At 41.6% G+C, this 21,976-nt stretch overlaps 1 protein-coding gene across 9 annotated transcripts in view; it reads right to left on the bottom strand.

The window, feature by feature from the left end:
- The window catches only part of NAPG (NSF attachment protein gamma), a 38,513-nt gene extending 20,695 nt beyond the window's left edge, over nt 1-17,818 (bottom strand). The window contains exons 1-10 of one of the 9 annotated variants that reach the window (XM_023543985.2): nt 17,675-17,785; nt 16,745-16,945; nt 14,041-14,108; nt 13,437-13,483; nt 12,625-12,709; nt 8,553-8,570; nt 7,864-7,894; nt 3,315-3,424; nt 3,126-3,192; nt 2,906-2,976 (exon numbers count right to left, since the gene is read on the bottom strand). In XM_023543985.2, the coding sequence (XP_023399753.2) occupies nt 2,906-2,976; nt 3,126-3,192; nt 3,315-3,424; nt 7,864-7,894; nt 8,553-8,570; nt 12,625-12,709; nt 13,437-13,479 (425 nt within the window). In that variant the 5' untranslated portion in view covers nt 13,480-13,483; nt 14,041-14,108; nt 16,745-16,945; nt 17,675-17,785. The other 8 variants (XM_010586854.3, XM_064294734.1, XM_023543986.2 and 5 more) reach the window with 8 other exon arrangements.
- Nucleotides 17,819-21,976: the final 4,158 nt, after the last annotated feature.

Genomic DNA, 21,976 nt, shown 5'->3' with positions numbered 1-21,976 from the left:
ATTCAGTTTATCCAGGAAACTTCTTTGCTTTTGGTCCAGTCCAGTTGAGCTGACCTTCCATGTATCGAGTATTGTCCTTCCATTCACCTAAAGCAGTTCTTATCTACTAATTAATCAGTAAAAAACCCTCTCCCACCCTCCCTCCCTGCCCCCCTCGTAACCACAAAAGTATGTGTTCTTCTCAGTTTATACTATTTCTCAAGATCTTATCATAGTGGTCTTATACAGTATTTGTTCTTTTACCTCTGACTAATTTCGCTCAGCATAATGCCTTCCAGGTTCCTCCATGTTATGAAATGTTTCACAGATTCCAGTGATGTTTTTTAATGAGATAGAGAAACAAATCACCAACTTCTTATGGAAGGGAAAGAGGCCCTGGGTAAGTAAAGCATTACTGAAAAAACAGAACAAAGCGGGAGGCCTCACTCTACCTGATTTTAGAAGATATTATACCGCCACAGTAGTCAAAACAGCCTGGTGCTGGTACAACAACAGATACATAGACCATTGGAACAGAATTGAGAATCCAGACATAAGCCCATCCACATATGAGCAGCTGGTATTGACAAAGGCCCAAAGTCAGTTAAATGGGGAAAAGACAAGTCTCTTTAACAAATGGTGCTGGCATAACTGGATATCCATCTGCAAAAAAATGAAACAAGACCCATACCTCACACCATGCATGAAAACTAACTCAAAATGGATCAAAGACCTAAATATAACATCTAAAATGATAAAGATCATGGAAGAAAAAATGGGCACAACACTAGAAGCCCTAATACATGGCATGAACAGTATACAAAACATTACTAACAATGCAGAAAAGAAACTAGATAACTGGGAGCTCCTAAAAATCAAACACCTATGCTCATCCAAAGACTTCACCAAAAGAGTAAAATGACTACCTACAGATTGGGAAAAAGTTTTTAGCTATGACATTTCCGATCAGCATCTGATCTCTGAAATCTACATGATACTGTAAAAACTCAACAACAAAAAGACAAATAACCCAATTAAAAAATGGGCAAAGAATATGAACAGACACTTCACTAAAGAAGACATTCAGGTAGCTAACAGATACATGCGGAAATGCTCACGATCCTTAGCCATTAAAAAAAAGAAATGCAAATCAAAACTACAATGAGATTTCATCTTACTCCAACAAGGCTGGCATTAATCCAAAAAACACAAAATAATAACTGTTGGAGAGGCTGTAGAGAGACTGGAACACTTACACACTGCTGGTGGGAATGTAAAATAGTACAACCACTTTGGAAATCGATCTGGGGCTTCCTTAAAAAGGTAGAAATAGAGCTACCATATGATCCAGCAATCCCTCCCACTCCTTAAAATATATCCCAGAGAAACAAGAGCCTTCACACAAATAGATATATGCACACCCATGTTTACTGCAGCACAGTTTACAATAGCAAAAAGATGGAAACAACCAAGATGCCCCTCGATGGATGAATGGATAAATAAATTATAGTATATTCACACAATGGAATAATACACATCAATAAAGAAAAATGATAAATCTGTGAAACATTTCATAACATGGAGGAAATATGGAAGGCGTTATGCTGAGTGAGATTAGTTGTAAAAGGACAAATATTGTATGAGACCACTATTATAAGAACTCAAGAAAGAGTTTAAACACAGAAAAAAATATTCTTTGATGGTTACGAGGTGAGGAAGAGAGGGAGGGAGAGGAGAATTCACTAACTAGATAGTAGATAAGAACTACTTTACGTGAAGGGAAAGACAACACACAATACAGGAAAGGTCGGCACAACTGGACTAAACCAAAAGCAAAGAAGTTTCCAGAATAACCTGGATGCTTCGAAGGCCAGAGTAGCAGGGGCAGGCGTCTGGGAACCATGGTTTCAGGGGACACCTAAATCAATTGGCATAATAAAATCTATAAAGATAACATTCTGCATCCCATGTTGGAGAGTGGCGTCTGGGGTCTTCAACGCTAGCAAGCAGCCATCTAAGATGCATCAATTGGTCTCAACCCACCTGGACCAAAGAAGAATGAAGAACACCAAATACACAAGGTAATTATGAGCCCAAGAGACAGAAAGGACCACATAAATCAGAGACTACGTCAGCCTGAGACCAGAAGAACTAGATGGTGCCTGGCTACAACTGATGACTGCCCTGACAGGGAACACAACAGAGGATCCCTTATGGAGCAGGAGAACAGTGGGATGGAGACCTCAAATTCTCCTAAAAAGTCCAGAGTTAACGGTCTGACTGAGACTAGAAGGACCCTGGAGGTCATGGTCCCCAGACCTTCTGTTAGCCCAAGACAGGAACCATTCCAAAGCCAATTCTCCATATAGGGATTGGACTGGACTATAAGAGAGAAAATGATACTGGTAAGGAGTGAGTTTCTTGGCTCAGGTAGAGACATGAGACTATGTGGGCAGCTCCTGTCTGGAGGGGAAATGAGAAGGCAGAGGGGGACAGAAGGTGGTTGGATGGACAGGGGGAATACAGGGTAGAGAGTAGTGTGCTATCTCATTAGTGGGAGAGCAACTAGGAGTACATAGGAAGGTCCATATAAATTTTTGTATGAGAGACTGACTTGATTTGTAAACTTTGTTAAAGCACAATAAAAATAAAATAACCACACACACACACACACACACAAAGATTACAGCCAAGCTAGTCCTCCTCTTTAACACACAGGTTTGCCATGAGTCGGAAACGACCTGATGGTAACAGGTCTGGTTTGGTTTTGGTTTACTAGCAGAAGTCAGTTTTTCTACTGGGTAGCCTGTTCTGTTTATGGCTTACACCAAAAAGATTTAACAAACTTTCTCTAAAATTACTTCACAGTTCTCAATGAGGATTCAAAGTATAAATGGACACATGAATACAATTTTAGACAACTTACCTGCGTCCTCGTACTAGCAATCTGGAGGCTTTTCCTAGTAATTCAACTGCCTGTCGTAAGCGTTCCTCGTTCTGAAAGAATCAAAGGAAAGGGAGTATTGGCTACATTGTGAGCCCAAAAAAGATTTAAAAAATAGTCAACACTTTTCTGTTTTACTATATATTATAAATTTCACAAACATTCTAGGTACTTGAAGAAAGAAAATAAAATTCAAACTTACTTCAAACACATTAGCTGTCTGTTGATATAACTGTACAGCCTTTTCTGGATCCACATTTTCTATAAGCCTGAATTAGAAAATATATGACTCATATGTGAAACAGAAATTGTGTTTCAAAGCATTTTATTAAAACAAAAATAACAATGACCTCCATTTGCTGTGGTTGTAACAACAGTCGTATACACTCACTTTCCTGCTCGCTCCAATGCCATGGCTGCTGTGTCTGGGGTGCCGTTTTCCAGGTACATCATGCTAGCTTTCTCAATCAACTGAACAGCCTCTGGTAGTTTCTGCATCTCCTTTTGGCAGAGAGTACAGCATGAATCAGAAAACTTAAGAAATATAAATAATCTGAAATTCAATTATTTTATCCTTAATTCATGAAAGTAAGTGACTCAAAGATTTTTTTGTTGCTGGTGTTGTTAGTTGTCATTGAATAGGTCCCCGACTCATGGCGACCCCAGGCAGGACAGAACAAAACACTGTCCTGCGCCATCCCTATGATCGACTGTGGACTGGACCAGTGGGACCCATACTCAGGGCTCTCAATGGCTGAATTCTGGAAGTAGATTGCCAGGGCTTTCTTCCTAGTCTGTCTTAAGTCTGGAGGCTCTGCTGAAATCTGTTCAGCATTACAGCAACATGCAAGCCACCACTGACAGATGGGTGGTGGCTACCCATGATGTGCACTGACTGGCCAGGATCAAACCCGGGTCTCCTACAAAGAAGGCAAGAATATTACAAAACAATAAACATATTTAAAATTAGATACCTTCACAGCATCACTCTGCCAATCAAGCTTCATTTAACCAAACCAAAAAAGTATCAGTTAACTTCTACACATTTCATCATTACTTCTGTTTCAGGAAAACTATATAAAAACAGCAAAAAATCCCCACAGAGAACCTTGCCCTTTACTGTTTTTTAAGCACCTGAAATTCTTTAAACATTTACCAAGTCCCTAATATATACAAACCCGATGCTGTCAAGTAGATTCTGACTGATAGTGACCCTGTAGGACAGAGAAGAACTGCTCCATAGGGTTTCCAAAGCTGTAGTTTTTCCAGAAGCAGGCTGCCACATCTTTCTCCTGTGGAGCGGCCGGTGGCTTTAAACAACTCACCTTCCAGTTAGCAGCCAGGTGCTTAATCACTGCACCATCAGAACTCCCACTAATCCATACAAAGCCTATGCCAATGATTGCAAACTGGTAGCCCAAGGGCTGTACCTCATTTCCAAGTACATTCTGCTGGAACCAAACAGTACTTTAAAATCAGACACCTTCACAAAATTTGCTTTACGGCTCCCTTGGAAAAATACTACAAGCTATGATAGCAGTAGACTTGCATTCCCATATAGCAAGAATGGGCTGGGCTGAGCAGCAGCTGTCTCCTCCAGCCAAGGCACCCTGCCTTCTGGAGCTGGCTGTGTTCCTCCCCAGCCATACTGCCTCCCACGCCCCGGCCTGCCTCACTCCTTTCAGTTACTCCCCTGAGCCTGACTTCACCTGAGTCTCAACCCTCTTCTGCGCCATGAACAGAATAAATTGTATCTCTTACTATTAAACTACAGGTCGCAGCATCTTGTGGTCCTAATATCTAATATCTGCAAACTAAATATTTTTAAAAAGGTTTTAATCATTTAAAAGATAGTTATACCTTAAATTAGGCTCTACAATGACACCTCACAGATCATTTTTAAATATGCCCATTAAATCCCTCACCAAGTTGACAAATTCATACGCTATCCTAACAAAACTGCTGGCCTCATTCTACCAAGGTTAAAATATATGGTAACTTTCATTAGTTAACTATAGTGACTAGAAGTCCTGGTGGCACACGGGTTAAGAGCTGGGCTGCTAACCAAAAATGGTTGATAGTTTGAATCCAGCAGCCACTCCTTGGAAATCCTATGGGGCAGTTCTAGTCTGTCCTATAAAACAGAGTGGAAGATACTATATGAAATAAATGTTGGATCATTTACTCAAAGGGAATGATATCAGTTATCGTTTCAAGTCACAATGAAGAAAATATTTTTATATATATAGAAACCAAAGGTCAATGGAAAGAAACAGTCTAGAGTATATGAGAAGGAAGAGGAAGCAAGCCAAACAAAATCTACTTCATCCACTTTAGTCCTGAGGCTTGCTTCTGGCTTTTGCAGAGTACTTCTTCCCCCAATTCGCCTATCCATTAATTCAACAAATACAAACAGAACATCTACAACATACAAAGTATCTGGGGGATAGAAGGAAACGTAACACAGGGTACTATCCTTCTGAAGTTTTACTCTAGTAGTAAGACATACTACTAGAGTAAAACTTTTTTTTTTTTAGTAAGACATACATAGCAATAACTACATTAGAAGGCAGTATGAAAGAAGCATCACGTAAGTTAAATATTTTCAAAATATCCTTGCATCAAATCAAGTGTGATTATGAGTAACAAAGGCACAACCACCAGGCTGATACCTCTCCATAAGGACGACAGGCTGCCTACTTGAGAGTTACACCATTCACCACGCTCCTCCAGCATGGCCGAATGACGATGCAAAAACATGCCTATTTTCAGTGCCTTGGGCGCCTCGGTGGCCTTATCACTCCTCTGGGGCAAAGAGGATATGAAATCATGCCCGTCGTAAAATGACAGAACCAGAAATTAATCCAACGATCCAACAGAGTTCCTCAAGCTTCTACCTACAAACTGTCACCCCCCAAGTCTCTGTGGAGGATGAATGTGAAGGTTTGTATGACCAATCGGAAATTTTAGCCACAGAATTAATTTTGGACCATGTAACTGAAACTCTACAGTGGTGCCCAGGACTGTATAAAGGCATGAAATTTAAATACGAGACCATGCCAGAAAGCATTTTCCTTAGTCTGTGTCCCATCCATTAAGTTTATTTTCCCTTCATTCAAAGCGGTGCTTTTCAAACCTCAAATTAAACAGATTCTTGAACAACGGAAAAGAGCTTGAAAAATAACATCTCCTTATGAAGACTCAAGTCTTAAGCCAGCCCTTAGAACATAAACTGGCTGGCTTAGTGTGTGAGGATTATAGCGCTCTAGTACTTGGTATGAAAAGAGCATATCCTAACGATAGGCGCCAGGTACACTGAGACTATGACAGCCACTTGGAAACTTGCCAGTTCTCAAGGGAAACTCAGAGACAGAAGTGCAGGGCAGACCCCTGGCTTCTGTGGCTACAACAGAAATTCCAGCTGTTGCGGAAATGCTGCCGACAAACTGCGTTGCATAACCAAATATAAACTCAGACACGTATTTAGTCAGAAAAGCTTTATTTCCCTGACTATACAACCGTTTATTACAAGGGAGTGCCATAATCTAAACATTCTCCTATGAACTTATTTAGACAAGTGACATTTTTTTTCTCATAAACAATGCAGCAATAAACATCCTTATGCATAAATCCTTGCTCTCTCTATCTCTTTAAGATAGATCCACAGAATTGGAATTCTGGGTTAAAGGCTATGAAAATTCTTAAAGCTCTTTAGATATGCTATGAAATTATTTTTCAAAATCATGTAAGAAAATTTACATGATAAAATGTAAACAGCAAGATACAAAACTGTGCATCGAGTATAACCTCAGTTTTGTATAAGAAAATATACACATATAGAAAGACTAGAAGAAAAAAATAGACATGTTAATAACCAAACCAAAATCAAACCCGTTGCCACCGAGTCCATTCCGATTCATAGTGACCCTACAGGGCAGAGGAGAACTGCCCCATAGAGTTTCCAAGGAGCGCTTGGTGGATTTGAACTGCCAACTGTTTGGTTAGCAGTCGCAGCTCTTAACCACTACACCATAATGGCTAATCACTTTTTAGAGGTTAGCACTTAACCACTAGGCCATAATAGCTAATCACTTTTTAGAGGTTAGCAGTTGCAGCACTAAACCACTAGGCCATAGAGGTTAGCAGTAGCAGCACTTAGCCACTGCACCATATTAGCTAATCACTTTTTTAATCTTCCCAGTATTTTCTAAATGCTCTACAATGAGCATGCATTCACTTAAAAAAATAAACATTACAAAAGTCACAGAAATCAAAAACAAACCAAAAACTTGACTAAAGTATAAGTTCTTAAAATAAAGCTTTATAATAAATAATTCAAAATAGCTTTTATCGTACTAGAGAACAAACGTAATAGAAAGGAACATTTTCTATCTCCGCTGCCATTTGGCACACCCTTAGAGTCAGTGTCACCAATGTTCTGTCTCACCACAAGAGGATATCAAGTCCCAACCTGCTTTTAAGAACCAGAAATATTTAAAGTGGCATAGGCATATTAGTCAAAATATTCCACTCAAAAAGAATCAGAGTTAAACTAGCAAAAGTACTTAAGTTTTCTGGCTCTTTTTGTTCCCCATCGGTATTTGTAAAACAAGCAAAAATTTCTTCTTTCTATAACCCGTGGATAGTAAAGAAAACATGAATATTTACTACATTAAGATGTCCTGGTTACAGTGCTGTTCTCAGCTCCCTCCATTAAATTCTCTTACATTTCACTCTAAAACTCCCTACCTTAAGAGACACAGAATATACCCTATGGGTCCAATAAGCATTACTTATGACAGGAAATCATAACTTAGCACCTCTTCCCTTATACCAAGGAAGCTTTTCACCCTCAACTTAACTTTTACTCTAATGGCTTGTAGTTCATTCATTTTACCTACAGAACAGTCATTACAGGACAACAGAGTTACACTACTGACCTTCAACATCATGCCAGCTTGCTCATAAGCTCTGCAAAGAGAATACAATTTCTCGGGTTAGATCTCAATTATTAAGTAAGAGGGGGGAAATTTCCTACTACTTGTACAGGAAGTTATCTCAAAATTAGCTCAGGTACAACATATTACTGGAGATTTGTGATTATTACACAATATAATTTTCTCTTTTTCATTTTTGTAATTACTCCTTAGGAACATCAGACATTTGAGTTGAAAAGGGTTTTATTTTGCAGATGCAAAATTAAGTAAGGGTCAAGAAAGGTTAAATGACTTTCTATCAGGCAAATGTAAACCCAAGTTTTAAAATAAGTAAGTACTCGCTACAAAACCTGGAAGAAGGTTCTGGCTTCTCTTCCACAGGCACTATTAACTAACAAGGAAGAGGGGAAAAAAGAGATTTCAGCTTACTTCATTTTTCAAAGGCTATTAAACAAAATGATCCCAAAAACACTACACTAATATTAATTTAAACCTCTCTTGTCTAGGGGTGACTCTGTGTCTACAGTTCAAGTGACAACTAAGCCAAATGGAAATGACTATTTTAATCAATACAAACTAATTCAGTAATTATGAATTTACAACTTGGGGAAAACTTAATGAGCTACAGAAAGCAGCAACATTCAAAACATATAATCTGCAAATACATGCAAACGTGCAGAATTTTTACTTACTTGGCAGCATGAAAAAGACTGAATGGATGTCACAAGGTGAAAATTAAGGAAAAAAAAAAGGAATCAACAATTTCTAAAGACCTACTCTCTAAAAGACAAAGTTAACTAAGTAATTGCCCAGTTGGCTCCAAAAGACAAATTCTAAAAACAGACACAGTAAAAACAATATACTGCCTGTTGATGTCACATATTGTTAGGTGCCGTCGAGTCGGTTCCTACTCATGGCAACCTTACGCACAACGAAACACTGCCTGGTCCTGTACCATCCCCACAATTGTTGCTATGCTTAAGCCCACTGTTGCTGCCACTATGTCAATCCATCTCATTGAGGGTCTTTCTTTTTTTCATTAACCCTCTACTCTACCAAGCATGACGTTCTTCTCCAGGGGCTGGTCCCTGCTGACAACATGTCCAAAGTATGTAAGATGTAGCCTCACCATCCTTGTTTCTATGCAGCATTCTGGTTGTACTTCTTCCAAGACAGATTTGTTCTTTCTTTTGGCAGTCCATGGTATATTTAATATTTTTCTCCAACACAATTCAGAGTCATCAACTCTTCTTCAGTCTTCCTTATTCACTGTCCAGCTTTTGCATACATATGAGGCAACTGTAAATACATGGCTTGGGTCAGGCGCACCTTAGACCTCAAGGTGACATCTTTGCTATTTAACATTGTAAAGCGATCTCTTGCAGCTGATTTGCCCAATGCAAAGCATCTTTTGATTTCTTGACTGCTGCTTCCACGGCTGTTGATTGTGCATCCAAGTAAAATGAAATCCTTGACAACCTCAATCTTATCTCAGTTTATCATGATGTGTATTATTGGTCCATTTGTGAGGATTTTTGTTTTACATTGAGGTGTAATCTATACTGAAGGCTGTGGTCTTTGATCTTCATCAGTTAAGTGCTTCAAGTCCTCTTCACTTTCAGCAAGCATGATAGTGTCACCTGCATAACACAGGTTGTTAATGAGTCTTCCCCCAATCCTGATGTCCCATTCTTCTTCATATAGTCCATTTTTTCAGATTATGTACTCAGTATACAGATTGAATAAGTATGGTGAAAGGATACAACCCTGCCAAACGCCTTTTCCGATTTTAAACCATGCAGTATCCTCTTGTTCCATTTGAATGACTGCCTCTTGATCCATGTACAGATTCCTCTTGACCCCAATTAAGTGTTCTGGAATTCCCATTCTTTGCAATGTTATTCATAATTTGTTATGATCTAAACGGTCGAATGCCTTAGCATAATCAATAAAACACAGGTAAACATCTTTCTGGTATTCTCTGCTTTGAGCCAGGATTCATCTGACATCAGCAATGACAGCATCCCTGGATAAACTTCCTCTTCTAAATCCGGCTTGAATTTCCGGCAATTCCCTGTCAATCTACTGCTGCAGCCACTTTGGAATGATCTTCAGCAACATTTTGCTTGTATGTGATATTAATGATATTGTTTGATAATTTCTGCATTTGTTTGGATCACCTTTCTTGGGAATAGACATAAACATGGCTCTCTTCCAGTCGGTTGGCCAGGGAACTTTCTTCCCAATTTTTTGGCATAGACAAGTGAGCACTTCCAGCACTGCATCTATTTGTTAAAACATCTCAATTGGTATTCCATCAATTCCTGGAGCCTTGTTTTTCGTCAGTGCCTTCAGTGCAACTTGGACTTCTTCCTTCGGTGCCATCATTTCCTGATCACATGCTACCTCCTGAAATGGCTGAACATCAACCAACTCTTTTTGGTATGCTGACTCTGCGTATTCCTTCCATCTGCTTTTGATGCTTCCTGCATCGTTTAATATTTTCCCCAGAGAATCCTTCAGTATTATAACTTGGGGCTTGAATTTTTTCTTCAGTTCTTTCAGTTTGATAAATGCCGAGCGTGTTCTTCCCCTTTGGTTTTCTATCTTCAGGTCTTTGCAAGTGCCATCATAATACTTCGTTTTCTTGAGCTACCCTTTGAAACCTTCTGTTCAGCTCTTTTACTTGATTTTTTTTTTTTTTTTTTGCTTTAGCTATGTCACATTCAAGAGCAAGTTTCAGAGTCTCTTCTGACATCCATTTAGGTCTTTTCTTTCCTTCCTGTCTTTTTAATGACCTCTTGCTTTCTTCGTGTATGATGTCCTTTATGTCATTCCACAACTTCTCTGGTCTTCGGTCACTGGTGTTCAACGTGTCAAATCTATCCTTCAGATGGTCTCTAAATTCAGGTGGGATATACTCAAGGACATACTTTGGCTCTTGTGAACTTGTTCTAATTTTCTTCAGTTTCAACTTGAACTTGTACATGAGTAACTGATGCTCTGATTCGTTGTTGGCTCCTGGCCTTGTTCTGACGGATGACACTGAGCTTTTCTATCATCTCTTTCCCCAGATGTAGTGGGTTTGATTCCAGTGTATTCCATCTGGCGAGGTCCATGTGTATAGTCGCTGCTTATGTTGGCTGAAAAAGGTACTTGCAACGAAGAAGTCGTTGGTCTTGCAAAATTCAATCATGCTATCTCTGGCATCACATCCATCACCAAGGCCATATTTTCCAACTACCAGTTGTTCTTCTTTGTTTCTAACTTTTGCATTCCAATCACTAGTAATTATCAGTGCATCCTGACTGCATGTTTGATCAATTTCAGACTGCAACAGCTGATAAAAATCTTCTATTTCTTCATCTTTGGCCTTAGTGGTTGGTATGTAAATTTGAATAATAGTGGTATTAACTAGTCTTCCTTGTAGGCGTATGGATATTATCCTATCACTGACAGCACTGTACTTCAAGATAGATCTTGAAATGTTCTTTTTGATGATGAATGCAATGCCATCACTCTTCAAGCTGTCATTCCCAGCATAGTACACCATATGATTGTTTGATTCAAAATGGCCAATACCAGTCCATCTTAGCTCACTAATGCCTAGGATATCCACCTTCCATTTTTGACAATTTCCAATTTTCCTAGATTCATACTTCATATACATTCCAGGTCCTGCTTATTAATGGATGTCTGCCGCTGTTTCTTCTCATTTTGGGTCGTGCCACATCAGCAAATGAAGTTCTCGAAAGCTTGACTCCATTAAAGTCAACTCTACTTTGAGGAGCCAGGTCTTCCCCAGTTGTATTTTGAATGCCTTCCAACCTAAGGCGCTCATCTTCCAGCACTATATCAGACAACGTTCCTCTGCTGTTCATAAGGTTTTCACTGGCTAATTTTTTTCAGAAGTAGACCACCAGGTCCTTCTTCCTAGTCTGTTTTAGTCTGGAAGCTCAGCTGAAACCTGTCCACTGGTGGCCCTGCTGGTATTTGAATATTGGTGGCATAGCTTCCAGCATCACAGCAACACATAACTATAATTTCATAAAAACACTGATAAACACCTCATAGATTTTAAACTATTTCCATTATGGATTAATCTGAAGAATAATCAAAATGTAAGATTATTAGAACTATAATTTGCAATTGAGATTAACAGTTTAGCCAATAAGTTTTAAAATATATTAGAAAAACTTATTGTTTTAAACTACATGTAAGTTTTATTTCAAATACCTATGTAAGACTGTTTTAAATAAAATTTACACAGCAGTTTATACATTTATACATTTCCAATACCTGTGCTACATTTTCACCTTCAGTGGTCACCTATGGATTTCACTTACTTCATGGCATAGTGGTAAAGAGCTACAGCTGCTAATCAAAAGGTTGGCAGCTCGAATCCATCAGGTGCTCCTTGGAAACTCTATAGGGCAGTTCTACTCTGTCCTATAGGGTCACTATAAGTTGGAATAGACTCGACAGCAATGGGTTCATCCCAAATAAAATCATCATCAAGCAAACTCAGAAAGAGAACATAAATGAGTGACTCTGGACTCCCAAAAGCAGCTCTACAAACCAATGCGGACCAGATGATCAAACCCCACTATAAATGTTCCTTTGGAGTTTCGAACTATGTAATTTTTCTTATCATTTTCTAAATTAAAAGCACTATACTTCACATGTAAGCAAATATTTAACAAGAAAAAACAATTTCTGTCAAAATCATCTGTCTAATTCTTTTTTAAAGGCTGGAAAAGATACGCCCTGTTATTCTCATGTGCAACAGCTTCTCTCAGGCAGGCGTCTTTGGCTTGCTCAAATTGTTTGGCATTTTTAAAAGCAACAGCTGAAACAGAACAGAAAAAAATAAACTTTCTATTTCCATATTAAAAAAATCAAATGAATCATTACTGAAATATGTATCATGTGTGAAGTATTAGAAAATATACTTATTTCAACCAAATACTTATGAAGGTTCATAAAACTATAGAACACTATTTTTTATCTAAACTAATTTTCACACAACTTTTTGGACTACCAATTAATTTAGAAATATTTTAAAGAGTCTTTTTTTTTTTAATTGTTGACTCTTGGCAACAGGTCAGTGTTACTTCCACTGAAAAGCAAGAAGCCTTCCCAACACCAATGTCTAATCAAAGCTTAGACAGAAACTAAGACAGTATACATTAAACTAATACTCCTGAATTACAGGAAGGTTCTTTCCCACAAGATAGTAGCTTACATCATCAGTTTTACATTTAATAATAAAAACAGTGGTTTAAAAAGTTATAGTTAGTTCATCTTCTGAGTTATTCAAAAACTGAAAACCAAAAAATACATTAAATATTTATAATAAACCCTCCTGGTTGGTACAATCTTTAAAATACATGCATTAACAACTTTTTTTTTTTTTAAACAACGCTTATACACTGTATAGGTAGGTGTCTGTGAAACAGGCATTTCACTGTCCAGAGCTAAGTGTACGCTGCTAGTGTTGTACATGTATCTTCATAAGAACAGTAACAATTAGGAGTGGCCCTGAACTACGATCTCAGAAATTTGGGAAAACTTACCAAGGGTTGCTTGGAAATAAGGAGATCCAGAAGTAGAAATCATACTGCTTTGAGAAAACATTATTTTTTTAAAAAAAATCATGCTCATAAAGTTTGCTTTAATAAAATGTCAAAAAGAAACAACACTGAAACCATTCTCATCCTGGATTTCCTCATTTTGTTTTTTTAAAAAAGAAATCTGTACTAATTATTTATTTTCCATGACCCCTTAAAGAAAATTTTTGATTTTTGAAGAAGTTCATGGTGTCAGAGGCACACAAAATAAATGTGCTACATTTCTCACATTGAGGAGACTTGCAAAAATGATGCCCCCCTCCAGTCACAAAAGTGTATAAAAAAGGTATAAAACAATACTGAAGGCCTGTATCTGTGCACCACCAACCCTGTCCCCAGCTCTGCTGTCATGAAAGACAGGTCGCAGGATCACCAATTCAGCCCTCAACACAGCTGAAATAAGTCAGAAAAAAATGCAAGAGCTTAATCCATTTTATAAAAGCTATTACAATCTGACAGGAAGCACTAAGAATAAATATCACTCTGAGATGAAGTTATTAGACTGTTCTAAAATGATATACTGGAGTGACAGGGATATAGTCACACATACCTGCTTTTCCATATTCAGAAGCAGCACTGTCATAATCTGGCTTCCATTTTAAAAAACCAGTCTTCAGGCTAAGAAAAAAGGAAGACAAATTTCATATAATTTGTCAACTATATTTATAAGTCGAACTTTGCTTACAATGGCATTTCAAAAAAAAAAAAGGAGAAGAAGCCATCAGGTACAAATTCCCCATCTAGCCCACCTCTATCCAAACCTATTTATCTCTAAATACACTCGTACCACTTGCCCTCCCACTGTCATGGATGTGGTGTCCTCCTTTTAAAATGTCAGCAGAACAGCCACAGAGAGCAGAGGTTCTGTGTGTGGTCCCCCTACCAGCATCATCAGCAATACATGAGAACTTGTTAGAAATGCCAATTTTTGAGCCCCGTCGCTGACCTACTGACCTAGAAACTCTGTGGTGAGGTGCGGCTACGTACGTTTAACAAGCCTTGATGCACATTAAAGCTTGAGAACCTTTAAGCACAGTATCGAGTGTGCAGTTGGAGTCCTAACACTGGAGTTCAGAGAACCAGTTGCCATTGAGTTGACTGCATTTCATGCAACCCCATGTGTGTCAGAACAGAACTGTGCTCCACACAGCAGTTTCAAGGGCTGTGTTTTTGGGAAGTAGACTGCCAGGCCTTTCTTTCCAGGTACCTATGAATGGGCTTAAACCTTCAACGTTTAAGTTAACAGCCAAGTGTGTTAAAAATTTGCACCACTTAGGGACCTGGAGCTCAGAGGAGAGTCTAGATACAAACTGGGGAGTCATCAGAATATGGGCATAGGCAAAATCACCTAGAGAGATTGTAGAAAGAAAACAGAAAGACAAGGAACACAAACATTCAGAGGCAAACAAAGGGAGTCAGCATAAAAGGCTGAGAGCCAGCAATTAGTGTAAAGGAAGGACGACCAAGAAAAGAGAAGGATGTTATCAAAACCAAGAGAAGCTGCTTTCCATGATCAATAATGACTTCTTAGATGCCAAATCAAAGGACAATCAATTCTGAGTCCTTTTGTCTTTTCTGCAATATTTTCTTTATTATTTTAAAATATTTTCACATTTATAGTTTAATCTAGCTCAATGACTCACACTTGGCATAAGCACTGCAAAATAAACACCATCTTAAATTCTGAACTTCAATAAAATTAACAGAAGTCTGCTTAGCTGTGAGTTGGAATCGACTCCACGGCATTGGGAATTGGGTTTTTTTTTTTTTTTGCTTACACATAACACTGTTAGCTTCAAAGGAATCCGCAACTGGGGAAGTACACTCTTCACTGTGAGGCAGCATGCGAACTGCCCAAAGCCCCTAACTTATAAGCTTTTTTGCCAACTGAACTTATTTAACACTTGTTTTGTGTAGGTACTATTAAAAGGATTGAAATCTGTAAGCAACTTTTAAAGCTTAACAAGAATTTTATTGCTCAAAAAATAAAATCCTTAAATTGCAACTTCAAAGTTCTCATTTTAACTCCAAAGTTCTCATTACATTCTGTATACTAACATATTTTTTAAATCTCACCAAAACAAGAGAAAATCATTCGATTATTATCTATTGCACTATACATGCAAAGAGCCAAAGTCATTAAGGCTTGTCAACTCTATTCGATAAAGGTTGCCCAATCCTGCCCCGCCTTGCCCTTACAGCCTTCTGACATGCCTACAGCACCTTCAGGAGAGTCACCTTTCCTGCTCTGCCCTCCTCTTCCATTCCACCCACCATGGGAAACTAACTTTCCTTTCTCTATACCTTCACCATAACCACTATTCTATGAATACCTTATTTCTACTCATGTGTTTCCTTGTCTATTTTCCTATCAATTCGAAACTTTGAGGAAGGGAACCACTTTTGGCTGACCCCTGTATCCCCAGCAACAACTCTGTAGATGTCTGCCTACTGAATATGCTGAAGTTCTAACCCCCGCCAGGCCATGCTCCACATTTCCACTGCATTTATTTTGCCAAAAACAGGTCTAACCACACCCACTGATTATTCAATGCCTAGAAAAGCTAAGGTTCGAGACCATTAGAATGGCAGCCCCTTCTGTCCCACCTCTTCTTTGCTCTAGCTTTTTGGGGCACTCCCCCTACTACATTTACTGTCCCCTGTGTGCCTCTTCAAACCTAGTGGCACAGTTTAAGAGCTCGGCTGCTAACCAAAAGGCTGGCAGTTCAAATTCATCAGCTGCTCCTTGGAAACCATATGGGGCAGTTCTACTCTGTCCTATAGGGTCGCTGAGTCGAAATCGACTGAATGGCAACAGGTTTGGTGCACCTCTTTGGAGGCTTGGTGGCACAGGGGTTAAAACCTCAGCTACTAACCAAAAGGTAGGCAGTTCGAATCCACTAGCCACTCCTTGGAAACTCTACGAGGCAGTTCTACTATAGGGTCTTTATGCGTTGGAACAGACTCAAGGGCAGCGGGTTTGGTTTTTTGCGGGCCTCTTCAGGCCTCTGAAAATACTGCACCCTGTGCATAGAACCTCTCTCATGGGATTTCCTTGTCTAATAAAATCTCATTTTTCAGGCCCTGCTCAGAAATCACCTCTCTATGAAACCTTCCTAAATCTCCCCAGGCAGAATAAACTCCTCCCCCTCCCTTACGAAAACACATTTAATACCTCTCTATTACAGTCCTTATCGTGGACACTATTCTACTTTTGTGACTGCTCCCACCAGAGAGTGATATTGCCTGAGCACCTCCTGCACCGCCTCACACACTGCCCGGAAGTAGTAGGGTACAAAGGAAAGACAGTTCTTCGACTCTTGGAAAACTGCCTCTGCCACCGTGCAGCCTTGGAAAGTCACTGCGAGACTTCTCTGAGCCTCGTTTCCTCTTCAGTAAAACAGGAATAGCTAATTGGAAACCTGTGAAGATCTCAGATTACGTATATGGAGCACCTAGAACAGAGCACAAAGTAGACTTCTCATTGTAACTGCTAAATAAGTTTGTTGGAATAATGAATTCGTAAGCTGACTGTGAGGCAGCGTCAGAAAGAACGATGAAGGACAATCAGTTCAATTCCACAAATATCTGTGGGGTCCCTACTAGACACTATAGGAGAAGCTGACAGAACAAATACTGAGGAAGCACCGTTCTTGCCCTCAGGAACACACTGATGGGAAATGGCAGGGGTTCATCTGTGTAGCCCACTCCCCCAACACACGGGGTCTTTCGGAGCACTGATTCTCGACGAGCGATTCTGTCTCGCAGAGGGCATTTCTGGTTGTCAGAAAGGAGAAGAGTGCCGCTGGCATCTAGCACGCAGAGGCCAGGGATGCGGCTGCGCATCCTACAGTGCACGGGACAGCCCCCAGCACAGTGAATCGTCGCTCCGGAGCGCAGACGCTGACACACTGTTGTTGAGGAAAAGCCGCAGGGTCGAAAGGATGAGCAGCCTGCACGGGCCCGTCCTCCCACCGGGGCGGCTGGACGACGCCGCCCGAGGCCACGGGCCGGCCCCGGGGACCCCACCCTCTGGGGTACGCAGAGCTCCGAGCAGCCTCCCAGGTCCGACAGCGCGGCACAACCCCACCCACGTCCCTGCGCCCTCCCTCCACCCCGCAGGGTCTTAAGCCCGGGCCGGGAGGTCGCGAGCCCAGCGGCCGTCTGTAGAGCCTCTCACTCACTATTTCTCTGCTTTGGCGAGGTGCTCCAGCCCCTCGTTTATTTTCTGAGCGGCCATCTCCAAAGTCCGGAGGCCGACGGGGGCAGACGTGCCTCTTGCCGTCGTCCCGACAGCGCCAGGCCGCGCAGGCGTGGGAACGCGAGACGGAAGTGGGCTACGGCAGGGAGGAGGGCTCAAAACAGCGAAGGCAAACGCAGCGGCCGCAGCGACTCCGCCCCTGCGGTGGAGGCGACGCGCAGACGCAGAGCGCCCGCAGGGCAGGTGTTTCCCAGGGTGTTTCTGTAGGGACCCTTAAGGTGTTTGGTTCGTTCGTTTGTTCATTCTCTCGTTCCCTTACTGATTCGATCGTTCAGTGCACTCTAGGCTCCAGAGAATCAGCAGGGCTTGTAACATACAGAAACCCCGCCCTCAGATAGCCTTGCTGTCTCATTCAACTGAAAACGATCTGGATCCTCCTTATACAGCTACTTGACATTATAACTTATTACATCTGAAGTTTCTCTGTATAGCAGCTAGAACAGTGTTCATTCTAAGCTCTACTCATATGTCAGTAAGTATGCTAGTCGTGGAAGAAAGGCCTGGCGATTCACTTCCCAAAAATCAGCCACTGAAAACCCTGTGGAGCACAGTTCTGTTCTGACACACATGTAGTCATGAGTCCAGTCCACTACAGGGTGCCTGGTTTGGTTTTGGTTTATGCTACTTACAAGCTACACAATGGTGAAGAAAACAGAAGGTAAGCCCTGATTACTGTCAAATATTACAAACTGTGCTAAGTGCTCTGAATGAAAAGTTCAAGGTCTTATGATCGCTTGCAACGGCCTACTAGAAATAATAGCTGATAATATAGTTGGCTCAAGGAGCCCTGGTGATGCACTGAGTAAAGCATTTGGCTCATAGCCCAAAAATTTGTAATTCAAACCCACCAGCCTCAGTGAGGGAAAGATGTGGCAGTCTGCTTCTATAAAGATTACAGCCTTGGAAACCCTATGGGGCAGTTCTGCTCTGTTCTGTGGGGTCGATATAAGTTGAAATAGACTCAACGCAGTGGGTTTTTGGTTTCTTTAATATAGTTGGCTCAATTCCCTGTCATAATTCATGACGACTTCAATATCCACATAAATGCTTGTTGCAATCCCTATACAGCCTCTCAGTTTCTAACCTCCAAGGGTCTTTTCTTACATCCAGCTCAGCCACCCATTCCCAGGATCATATCCTTGACCTTGGTGTTGTGCTTGTTAGCTGGCATTGAGTCAGCCCCTGCTCCATGGTGACCTCCCGCACAATGGGATCTGATCGCCAGGCCTTTCTTCCTTGTCTGCCTTCGTCTGGAAGTTCTGCTAAAACCTGTTCAGCATCATAACAGCAAGCAAGCCTTCACTCACAGATGGGTGGAATTCAACCTGGGTCCGCCACATAGTAAGAATTCTACCACTGAACCACCTCTGCCTGCATCCTTGACCTTACTAATTACTAATAACTGCCTGTCCTCCATAGTATCGGTTTCAAGCATCTCACCCTAAGTACCCCCTCCTGTCATTCCAAATCCCTCCTCTTAGTGTCAATAGTTCTTCACCTTCAACAGCTAGTGGCCTCACTAGAGCGGTTTGGGGGTGCAGACCACACCAGGTGATACTGTCAGAGGGGGTGACACCAAAATGACTGTCTATTAGATTTTCGTGCAGTGCGAGCCGTGGGCACTGCTGTGCAGACACTGGCAGCCCCCGGTTGGGTGCCGTGCAGGAGCTGGGCCGGGCTCTGGTGCGGAGGAGCAGCTCACAGGCTGCACACATGCTGAGCCAAGGCATGGTACATGTGGTGCGGGAGCACGTAGAGGCAGCGTGCTGGGTCCCCTGAGCCTGGCCAGATTCTGTACCATCTGGTACAGGAGGAGGTCCCTGGGGGGAGAGGGGAGTGACACCATGAGTTAACTCACTAGGTGACATCAACCCCAGCGACTCCACTGAACAGAGCCCTTGCCCTTTTCCTATCCTCCGGCTCTTGTTCCCACTTCCCTCCTTCCTCAGCGTAGGTTCTGTAGTCCATCGTGTTAGCCACTGCCCTGCGGATACCTTCAGCGTAGGTTCTGTGGTCCATCGTGTTAGCCACTGCCCTGCGGATACCTTCAGCTTAGGTTCTGTGGTCCATCATGTTATCCACTGTCCTGTGGATACCCTCAGCGTAGATTCAGTGGTCCGTCGTCTTAGCCACTGTCCTGTGGATACCCTCAGCATAGATTCTGTGGTCCGTCGTCTTAGCCACTGTCCTGTGGATACCCTCAGCGTAGATTCAGTGGTCCGTCGTCTTAGCCACTGTCCTGTGGATACCCTCAGCATAGATTCTGTGGTCCGTCGTCTTAGCCACTGTCCTGTGGATACCCTCAGCATAGATTCTGTGGTCCGTCGTCTTAGCCACTGTCCTGTGGATACCCTCAGCGTAGATTCAGTGGTCCGTCGTCTTAGCCACTGTCCTGTGGATACCCTCAGCGTAGATTCAGTGGTCCGTCGTCTTAGCCACTGTCCTGTGGATACCCTCAGCGTAGATTCAGTGGTCCGTCATCTTAGCCACTGTCCTGTGGATACCCTCAGCGTAGATTCTGTGGTCCGTCGTCTTAGCCACTGTCCTGTGGATACCTTCAGCGTAGATTCAGTGGTCCGTCGTCTTAGCCACTGTCCTGTGGATACCCTCAGTGTAGATTCTGTGGTCCGTCGTCTTAGCCACTGTCCTGTGGATACCTTCAGCGTAGATTCAGTGGTCCGTCGTCTTAGCCACTGCCCTGCGGATACCCTCAGCTTCCTTGGCCCGCTCTCCTTTCTACTAGCCTGGAAAAATCCCAACTCTCCACCTACTCTGTAATTCCTTTTGGGTAAGTGAATACGGCTGGAGAGACACAAGCACAAACCTTATCCATTTTACAGTGCATAAACATCTAGTCAACCTACTGTGCTGCTGAGCAGCTTGCTTCATTTCCCCAGTCAAATCGCTCACTCAGTCACTCAGAAGGTTATTCCACACCTTCTTTCTTCTCAGACTCCAGCACAATCTCCCTGCCTGCCAGCCCTCACTTCTTACTTAAAGGGATGTAACAGTTAAAAGAGGTCTTCCATTTGGCCTCACAACCACATCTACCAGTTTGCCCCATCTCTTCCCAATCATTCTGCCTTTTCAACGCTGGGATGACTGATTAAGTCCAAGAGGACTGTTGTTTTTTTTAGATGTCTTCCAGTCGGTTCTGACTCATAGCGACCCTATAGGACAGAATAGAACTGCCCCATAGGGTTTCCAAGGAACAGCTGGTGGATTTGAACTGCTGACCTTTTGGTTAGCAGCCAAGCTCTTAACACTGCACCACCCGGGTTCCAAAAGGACTGTTATCGGTGCCCATATACCCCAGCCCAGTGCCGTCAAGTGGATTCCGAGTCACAGCGACCCTATATTTTTAAGTGAAATTAGGATTAATAACCTCTAAAACCATTGAGAGTGCCCAGAAGTTTTTCTAAGGAATCTGTACCAAAAATCTACAGGCTCCTCATTCTCCCTTACTCATTCATTCATTGATTAAATAATTATTTCCTGAGCCCCTCCCATGCGCAAGGCGCTGTGCCTAAGCCTAAGAGCACAATTGTTGAGCAAGAAATATAATGCCTGCCCCTTGGAATTTGTGATCTATGAGGGAACATGAATATGAAACTTAATTTTACTTAAGCATCAGCAAAGAAAGAATGAAAAAGAGAAAAAGAAAGCCATAATAGCCCCTTGGCATTCAACGGTTCTGGGTCCCAAAACACCTTTGACTAGGTAAGCTGTGTAAGTACGTGCTAACTTGCATTCACAAAAATGGGGGCAAGAAGAGAAGAATGGGTGACAATAAAGGGGTGATACAAACACCCCTATTTCCTTCCTTTTCCTCTTTCCTTTCTACAATAGGCTTGAAGTAGGGGCTGAGTAAAGGGAATTTAAATTGAGAAGCTGGATTGGATGAGTCAAGATTGGAAAGATTGGACAGAATGAGAAAAGACTGAGATATGCAGTTTTCCAGACCGGTGTCAAAAGAAAAAAAATTCAGACTTAAGCGGACTTTATTAGAAGAAAAACTATTCAAAAGGATCATTGTGAAAGAGGAAAAAATACTACTGGAATAAGAAGAACACTGTGAACATAAGATCTGCAAGCCTCTCCAGAGTTAGTAATGTAAAGATTTTCTTTCATAGAAGGAGTAAATAAGGCTAGAAAGTATCAGGTGTGGGCCTAGGGGAGCGAGATGAAAGGGTGAAGTGATTAGACAGTAGATCAAAGAACGTTC

The sequence above is a fragment of the Loxodonta africana genome, chromosome 11 (genome assembly GCF_030014295.1).
Source record: "Loxodonta africana isolate mLoxAfr1 chromosome 11, mLoxAfr1.hap2, whole genome shotgun sequence".
Taxonomy (NCBI): domain Eukaryota; kingdom Metazoa; phylum Chordata; class Mammalia; order Proboscidea; family Elephantidae; genus Loxodonta; species Loxodonta africana.
Note: the sequence above shows the minus strand (reverse complement) of the source record. Positions and strands in the feature narration are given on the sequence as shown.